The sequence below is a fragment of the Biomphalaria glabrata genome, chromosome 5 (genome assembly GCF_947242115.1).
Source record: "Biomphalaria glabrata chromosome 5, xgBioGlab47.1, whole genome shotgun sequence".
NCBI lineage: Eukaryota > Metazoa > Mollusca > Gastropoda > Planorbidae > Biomphalaria > Biomphalaria glabrata.
This window is the reverse complement of record NC_074715.1, coordinates 19,971,458-19,981,197: the sequence shown is the minus strand read 5'-3', so window position 1 is coordinate 19,981,197 and position 9,740 is coordinate 19,971,458. Positions and strand designations below refer to the sequence as shown.

Here is a 9,740-nt window from a genome sequence, read left to right as displayed (position 1 = left end):
ATTGTCCCCATCCTTAAAAATTTTGGATCCGCTAGTGAACTTTTTGATACATATACCCTTAGTATAGGCTTTGTTTGATTTTTTTTTTAAACACGTTCTTTTGCTAACTCTCTCTCTCTCTCTTTCTCTCACTTTTTGTTCAACTCATTAACTGCTTTTCCTGCGAAGTCTTTCGACCCTCTCTCACCACTTTTTTTTTTTTTTTGTTCAGCTTTTAAGTAAGACTATCGTCTCGGGGACATTACCATTGAGACTTGGCGAAGACAACCGTCTCGGGGACCTTAAGATTTCGAGGATAGAAAGAACGAAATTTACCCCAAACAAGAATATTCGTAGAGAAGATGCTTCTTCCAATAGTATTAGGCATAGGTAAGTCACACTTCAAATATTTATAGAAATGTTTCAAAGTTTAATTGACTTCTCATTCTTCTTAATTAATTTGGTCAAAATATCTTCTTATAATCATATTTTAGTGATTTGTTTCTGTTTAGGAACATTCAAAAGGGTTGGGTGGGGGGGGGTAAACTATATATATGAAGATAATTCTTGATAATATTTGGGTAAGTGTCTATGTGCTTGTCTTTGTCCTCATTTGTTAACAGAACGCACACATATTTAAATATTATTATAGTGTTTTAACATGATGGATAACTTAAATACATCATGTCATGCTATCTCTGATGCAAGATTTTGGTGTAGACTTTAAGTCATGGGCATGATTGGAGAGAGGGGGGGGGGGATGTGTCGGGGAAGTCCACATTTATTTGTGTACAATGATATAGGTCCTACAGCATTTACAACCACAGACGTGGAAACAAATGAATTAATTCAATTACGTTTTAAAAAAATGTGTCATTGAATTATATCAGTATTTGTCATCTTACGACCTCTCAAAATCGGGGACACTCAACGCTTTATTTAAAATAAAATTTAAAATACAAAAAAAAAAAAACTGCTTTTTTTACTCATATTATGTCAAATATTTTTCCTAAAAAGTTTTATTACATTCAAATGTAACATATGTAGTATAATTTTCTGATATTTGATTTATAAAAAACAATATGAGTTTAATGATGGACTTCTAGGCATAACATGTTTTTTTTTTTTTATTTCGGGAGTCCACCCAGCTTTTACCTAACATTAGTAGGGGAAAAGTAAAGGCGCCCTGGTTACATTACCTGTTTTATAGACCACGAGGTTTGAACTTAACTATAGAACGGCGAAGGTATAAATATAACATAAAGAAAATGATTGATAAGTAATTGGGTTCAACTAGATTATTTCCGAAAAAAAAACTCAACCTTAAACCTAAACAACATTGATGCTATAGAAACTTTGTGTGATGGGGAGAGGCTTACACTATGAAGCGGGATCAAACACGGTGCACCATGATTTAAGGGAAGCTATACTATGTTGCTGAAACCTAAAAATTTAATACGTAGCAGTGACTGCCCTTACTAGGTTCCCATACATCAGTACAAAGAAACCGAAAGGACATTGTGGTAGGTGATTTTCCGATCTCGCACATTCTTTTCTCAAACGTGTTCATCATTCTTGTCATCTGTGAAGAAGCACCTTTACACAAATTGATGTTCATGGTTTAAAACCACTCATAATTTAGTGAAAGAATGTTCTTTTTACACAGTAATTGAGTTATTATCTTTCATGTAGTATAACAGTAGGCACTATTGACCACATGAGTATTTTAATATGAAACAGTAATCCATGTTACATTCTTGGACATAATAGTTGTTCATATTAGATCCCATACATATCATACTTATCATAGGCTGAGTTTCTGTATTTTTTTTGTGTTTTTAATATTGCCAGTAGAGGTGAATATTAGCTCAGAAAATATTATCAAGAGTTTGTCAAGAAAATAGAGAAACATGACCAATTGTTTGGCTACTTGCTATTGAGGGTTATAAAAACAAACATGTTGGTCTGAATAAAATTCTAAGAAAGAATGTAATGTTGTATGATATGAGCATCACCAGGGGCCAGGGAAGCTGAAATGGTAAATGTTTAATGTTGCAAGTAATGGACTCAAGACGTTTGCATATAAGGTGGTTGAAAAAAACAACAAGTAACATTTCTTTAATGTTAAACTTAAATTTCCTTTTAAAAAAAAATGAGTTGTGATACAGCCACACAACGTTTGTTTCTACAACTCTATTTAGTGGTTTTAATAGAGAAGCAGTGGCTAGAAGCTTTAGCTCAGTGCTTCTTACATTTTTACCGGTGGCGCTCTCATGAATGGAGACCATTTCGTTGCGACCCCATAGCCAGTGGCATAAGAGTGCCATAAACTACAACAGTGAAGATTTTAAGAATGCAATGAACATGAAAAGAAACTGGAAGATATACTCATAGAACTACAACAGTGAAGATATACTCATAGAACTACAACAGTCAAGATATACTCATAGAACTACAACAGTCAAGATATACTCATAGAACTACAACAGTCAAGATATACTCATAGAACTACAACAGTCAAGATATACTCATAGAACTACAACAGTCAAGATATACTCATAGAACTACAACAGTGAAGATATACTCATAGAACTACAACAGTGAAGATATACTCATAGAACTACAACAGTGAAGATATACTCATAGAACTACAACAGTCAAGATATACTCATAGAACTACAACAGTGAAGATATACTCATAGAACTACAACAGTCAAGATATACTCATAGAACTAGAGCACAATGTTGCGGTTTCGTTTGCATTAATACGAAGGTGGCGACTGGGTTTGCATAGATGGAAATGTGGAAGTTCTCCATTCATCCATCCATGCGTATTTCTGAGTTCTGAGCTTTAGAAACTTTCTCCTGGCGCCTGAAACGCTTTTTCATCCTAGTTTTTTTTTTAAAAGTCGCAGTGTAAATTGATTCTAATAAAGAGTGAGTCTTAAAAGTCAATACTATTATGCGCTGTAATTAATCAAGTTGTATGTTTTCAATCAATTTAAAAAAGACAGAGCAATGGAATCTTGCTTGGCCTAAAGTAATTGCAAAATATGCTAAATGATTCTACTTTGCTTTTGTTAAAAGCCAGGTATGTGGCCTGGCATCAAGGCAGTAATATTATATCTTTAATACTGAGATTTGCAGTAGTGTGGAAGGTGGAGACGTCTTACCTCGACGTCCTGACAACGGCAGTAAGTGACGCGAGGCCTATCCATTTACTTTTCAAAGTACACACACAAAAATATTGTTGAAGTTTTATTTTAGTTAGAAATCCATTTTTGACTGCTAAAAATGCCATCGACTCCAAACGTTTTGAAGAAGACATTTTAAAACGCAATTATTCACGTTTCCACCGTTATGATGACTCTACTCTCGCGTAACACACACACAAGTCAGTGAGAGACACTTTACTCAACTTCAAGATAGTCTTACGCTACAAGTGGCCTCTATTTACATCGAATGTCCCTTGACCAGTGCTGCCTCTTTCTTTATTTCCTTTAATTTTAAAAGCATATAGGCCAGTCTCACTCTTTTTATTCTAACTATAAGTATAGGGTATTTGATGTTCTGTCGTTGTAGACACCAGGCGGAAGAATTTCTTAAGCTCTGAACACAGGAAAAATTTCCAATGATATTCCTAGAAAGAATTAGAAAGAATTCTAACATTCAAAACACTTATTGTTTATGAACAACATTTTTTCCGATAAAAAATGTTTAAAAGAATTAGCTTTATTAAACATTCATTAGGTAAATCAGCATTCTAAATATAGAGCCTATTGCATATAACTATACATGTAAATAAAGACATGATAGGGCCTAAATTTAAAAGGCCCTAATTCAATCATTACTAATTCACTCACTTCCGTTGACAAAAAAATCTGAAAATTTCACCTGTTATCACTTAACTTTAGTCTACTTTAGAAATTTTCATAATCGAATCCGCATAGTTAACTATATCATATACATTTTTTTATTCGCTCTGTCGACCCAATTTATCTTTGAATGACGACACTAAAATACTTCAATTCTTGTTCGCTTCAGCGTATAGGCCTCATTTTATTTCTACACATTTACTCTTTTTTTTATTAACGATGTAGAAAGTCATACCTAAAGTAGGCTACTATCATAGACATATATATATAGACTGGACGATAAAGAACAAATTATTATCGGAAATATTTGGGAAAAGATCAGTGTGTAGATCCACATCACAAACCTATATATATTTGCCTATGTCTATGATTATAAAACAAAGACAAAATATTGGGAATATGGCAGTTTTGCACTTTTCAAAACTAAAGATCAAAGGTATATATTGGCTGAAATGTTAGTCCTAGAATTTATAGCTCAATCGCCGCCATTTTTTTTCACATAGATATAGTACATAAAACATATTGACTCCCCCCAAATAAAAATAACTTCCTACTTCCAGTCTATATTTATTTATGTCTATGGCTACTATATTTTATTTCAGACTATCTTCTGTTAAAATGAACATCTTGATTTATAATAAAATATTAGACCTAGATAAACATGTATCATAGATCTAAAACTAAAAATCCAACACATTCTGACAGTAAATATATGAGACATATGTATCTAGATCTAAACTGGTCTTTATAGGCCTATAGCTGTTTTAATTTGGGTGGGGAATTAGGCCCAAAAAAGCAATATAATGCCTATCAAATTTTTCAACATTTATTTGACAAGCCGAAGATAGTAAGAAGAACATTATAGAGAAAGGGCGCCGGTTTTATTTTAAAGTTCTTATCAAGCATCCCGTCTAGGTTTGGCTGGGTAAAGAAATAATCCTTGAAAGAGGAATGAGAATAACAAGGTTCTGGGAAAATGACGGCGGGCAGGGTTCAATCGAAGGACCCTCGAGTCAAGTGCCTGCTAAATGTTGTGCTCAATAATTATATCAATAAGTGAAAAGGGGGAGGGGGAGAGAAAAGTGATAACACAATTCAATGGCTTAAATTAGGTGGGGGGGGGGAAGGACGGGGAGCGACATAAATTAAACCGTTTTATTCGTACGAAACTGATACTACAATTTACATATTAAAAAGTATATTTGAGAAGCCACAAAATCCGGGCCTTGGGGCACCATGCAAGATTCGTCGACCGTCTTTCTCCATTCCTCTCTGTCTTTTGCGTTAGTTAGAACCTCTTTCAATGGCATGCCCGTCCATTATTTTATGTAGTCTTACTATCGTATTCTCTGTCTGCGTCTTCTTCTTTTTCCTGGTACTGTTCCCTGCAGGAAGGTCTTTGCAAGCCCCAACGAACTTGTAATATAGCCATAGATTTTTAGCTTGCATTTTTTTTACGCTAGTTAGCAGGTCGTTATGGGGTCCAATCGCTGCAGTAACCCTGTCTCTAATCTCTTGGTTTGTGATGCTGTCTTTGAATGTGATGACTAGGAGGATCCTTCTGTAGCATCTCAGCTCCATTGCTACGGTCCTTCTGTAGAATCTCAACTAAAGTCATAGAACAAACGGTTAAGTAGTTGACCAAAAAAAAAAGAATATTACAAAAATACTACAAGTCCATATTGTGTCCCTTTTTCAACACGAATAACTACAATATTGTTGTAACACTAGTCGCGACGCAAAAGGGTTAACTGTGTGTGATCAGCTGACATATGTGAGACAGGCCAGTAATACAGTTTAGCGTGCTATATCGAAGGGCAAGGGACAGTACTGGCATGAACTTTGCACGTGAATAGTTCTGGTCATCTGATCATAAGCCTGCGTGGACCAGAGACACAATGTAAGGCAGTGCAGTTCAAGACAGGACAGCGAGTAGACCGTGACTGTTAGTCTGCCACGAAGTCAGTCCTGGTGGAGTCCTGAAGTGAATGTACGAGTCCAGGAAGAGGTAGAGTTTATTAGTTTAGTACGGTGATGTACAGTATAGCATTTTTAGTGTTGATGTATTGCCAATGGTGTCATATTGGCTGTTTTATTTGACCATTATTAAAGCACCAGATTATTTGGAGCCTTGTTCTTGATGTGTTGTGTTTAGCAGTGTTTACAGAAGGCCTGAGTAGGAGAGAACGTAACAATATTTTATAGAAGTTCAGTTAGATAGTAACTATTTGTAGATATACCAATCACAATCTATTTATTTTATTACATTGTTTTGTTTCTGGTAAAAAAAATGTGAATAGCCAAAAAAAAATGTCTTGCACCATGCGGCAGTTCTGTTCGGTTTGCCTCAGCAATACTCTGCATACATGATTGTAACTTGACTAGATTAAGACATGGATATGAAGAGTACATACTTTTTTTCTCTTTTGAAGAGAACTACTGTAATTGTTAAGTGAAGAAAAGATAGTGTAAATCATCAGCAACTTGTTGGAAAACTTTCAAACACTATGATACAATGATGCATTTTCGGCGAATGGTCTAACTAAATATTATTTTTTAAAACAGTGACCACTGTTTCGCTGTATCGCTCGCGGGGTCATTTATTTTTTAGGGATAAATTTGGCTGAATAATATACAGAAAGAGTTCGATTATCCGGCATTATTGGGAAATGTTCTGTACGGATACAGCCCCAAGCCTCGCTCCTGAGGGGGGGGGGGGCACGCATTAGACGATTTCCTTGTCACCGTTAGGTTCGAAAACCAGACCAGTTCACATAAACTAGGACTTGCTGCTCGTTATTGCCTTGTATCTATACAATACCAATTACCATATAGGTCCTAATACCGACCTATGAAAAAAATACTAAGAAAGCCCACCATCTCCAATTACCTTCTCACTTTTCCCTAAGCTCTTAACCTAACATTTTTTTTTTTGGTTTCGAAATACCGTTCAGTTTCGATAAAGACAGTATCTATATAATAATGAACTACACATTCTGAGAGGCTATCACTGTTTAAGGTGGATCTAAGGTTAGAGAATGGTCAAAAATGACAAAAATGCCACTTTTCCAATATTATCACAGCTGGGACTGCGTAGCCACGTGCACTGGAACTACTGCATTCCTCATTAATCTTCGAACTTGAAAACAAACCTTAGTATTATTATTACATTTGTAGAACACATTTTTCTATACAAATCAATTTATTTGATGTAAATATTCCAATAAGAATGTGGCAAAATATGTAGGTCACAGCTGGGGCTGCGTAGCCACTGGAAATACTGCATTCCTTATTAATCTTCGGCCATCTTTGTTATTGTTAAGACTGTAATCTTAAATCTTGGGTTTTCTCTCAGATTAATATTGGGGTTTTTGATTATATTTTAGTAGCTAAAAAATACGCTAGATCTAGTAGATAAACCAGTATCATCTATAGTCCAGGGGTGGGGGAGATTACGAACCCACGGTCGACATGCGGCCCGCTGGAGTGTTTTATGCGACACGCGAACTCCTACAGAAATCAGATGTGCCCACATTCATATAAAAATACAACTATATTATTTTTTAAAGTCTAATAAATTAAATATCTATACAAATTATTGAAACTTTCTCATTATAAAAAGTTTCAAGTAAACGAAGATTAAGCTAATTGACTATACTTCAAAACACTCAGTCTAAGACAACAATCTCAGGCCAGTATTTATTCAATGCTATGAAGAACTGTGTTGAGTGTTAGGTATGCTTGGGTTAAGATGGCAAGTGTTATAATTGATGAAGCTCGATCTTTGACTGAGAAAAACAATTTGTTTGTTGATGTTGTTTTAAAAAATACCTTAACCATAAACTATAAACAGGAAATTTTGCACAAAGCTGCTTATAATAGCATTGAATTGACCTTTATCAAATTAAAAACACAGTTATCAGAGTTAAGGGCCCTAACCACATGTAGTTCGACAAGCTACTTGAAGATTGAATGACATTAAGTTGGCTGTGACTTTGTTATTAGCTTAATCTTCATTTACTTGAAACTTTTTATAATGAGAAAGTTTCAATAATTCATATAGATATTTAGACTTTAAAAAATATATAATATTTTTTAAATATTTCTAGTGTATAATTTGCTTTGTTTTTATTATTAAAGAAGTATTTTTACCTTCCAATCCCGCTTAAGGAGGGTTTAAACTCAAAACCCATTTGAGTGCGTAATTTCCTAATGAAGAGGTATTTTTTAGCTTTAAACACCCCCCCCTTTTTTAACACCCGAGTCCGAAGATTAGTGAGCTAGGAATACAGTAGTTCCCGTGGCTGCGCAGCCTCAGCTGTGACCTACATATTTTGCCACAACCAGGGCAAGCATAACCAGAAACGTATTGTCTTGACACCAAGTCAAAATTAAAAGAAAATAGCATTGCTTTGAAAAAATGGAAGTAATGTTCATTCTTGGTATTTTAAAGACTCTATCTTGGGATTTCTTTGGAACATAAACAAAAACAAAATAGTAACAAAGATGGCTGACAAGTGAAATCCTTCAGAATTACCCCTTTTTTTCCATACGTAGATCTATAGTTTAGTTTATTTGATGCAAATATTCCAACTAGAAGTATTTAATTATTTTAAATTGTGAGGTAGGGTTTGTTTACCATCGCAACAGGTAGAAATCTATAAATATTGTTGATTTTTTAGTGGTAATTTTTTTTTTAAATTATTAAGTTTTAAGTTAAAATCATAAAATGATATAAAAATGCGATATGTTTATTAAACATTAGTAACATTTCATATGTGATATAATAGATATCTATAAAATGGATATCATCATAGATCTAGACCTAGATATTCTAAGATATCTATATGGAGTGTACTCATCACTTATTGACTTAGATATTTAGATCATAGATCTAGATTTTAAATATTTTAATCAATTATTAGCCTAAATAATTAGCCACAAATAGATCTATGACCATTGATCAAGTAAAGGAAAATCCGGTAAATCAAGTATCTATCTAGATTAAAGATCTATAGTAGATTCTTATATTTAATATTAGGCACACCGTATTAGTAATAGTATTCGGGAACTAGAGTCTAGAGTCTAGATTTCCTAGATCTAGACTATAGAATCTAGATCTACTGATCTAGGTCAAATTTTTATTTTATTTTTTTCATTTGGTGACGGTTTAAACTTACACAAAAACTGAAAGCAGATTCTTATTCTGCAACTAAATGACTATACAAATAGGCTTAATAGCTGTGTTTCTTTGAATTACCACTCATAGTCAAGATTTTATTTTAAAATAAAGGTCACTTCATGCTCCTATACTAAACGCAGTTTTTGTGCTTTCTCCTTTAGCGCACATTGAGCACCACATTGAGCACCGTTAAGAAACACCACTATGTTATTGCTAATTATTTAGATTGTATTAAAAGAAGTAGATTCACTTCTGCAATATATGTATTTATATAGTATATTGCCTCTCTCTCTCTCTCTATATATATATATATATATCGTTTAGTTTATTTATTTATATATATGCCTACCTATATAATCTATGTGTAGAAACAGACAGAAATAAATCTATATAAATTATAGATCTATAAATTAATTATTATAATTTAATAAACATGATATATTCAACTAGGCTACATGTATTCTCTCTCTCTTTCTTTTAATTGCCATCCAAGGACCCTCTTCTTTTTATATTTTGGATGTTCGTTTTGTTACACCTTAACATCCCCTCCCTCCCATAGATGCTTTTCTTTGTCTTTTCATAACACTCTCCCCCTTCCCTCCGCTGCCTGTTTGATAGTTTGTGACACTAAACGCTTAGTGTATACCTCTCCTCACTGCCAGAGCATCTGGAGTGATCACCTGCAGTGGCCATGGTCTCTGGCT

The 9,740-nt window shown here is 34.1% G+C and overlaps 1 protein-coding gene across 1 annotated transcript in view; it reads left to right on the top strand.

Moving 5' to 3' along the window:
- The first annotated feature begins 206 nt into the window (after positions 1 to 206).
- Positions 207 to 9,740, top strand: part of LOC106065650 (hepatitis A virus cellular receptor 1-like) — a 51,758-nt gene continuing 42,224 nt past the window's right edge. The window contains exon 1 of the mRNA XM_056028418.1: positions 207 to 369. Coding sequence (XP_055884393.1) covers positions 342 to 369 — 28 coding nt within the window. The 5' untranslated portion in view covers positions 207 to 341. The remainder of the gene's footprint in view (positions 370 to 9,740) is intronic.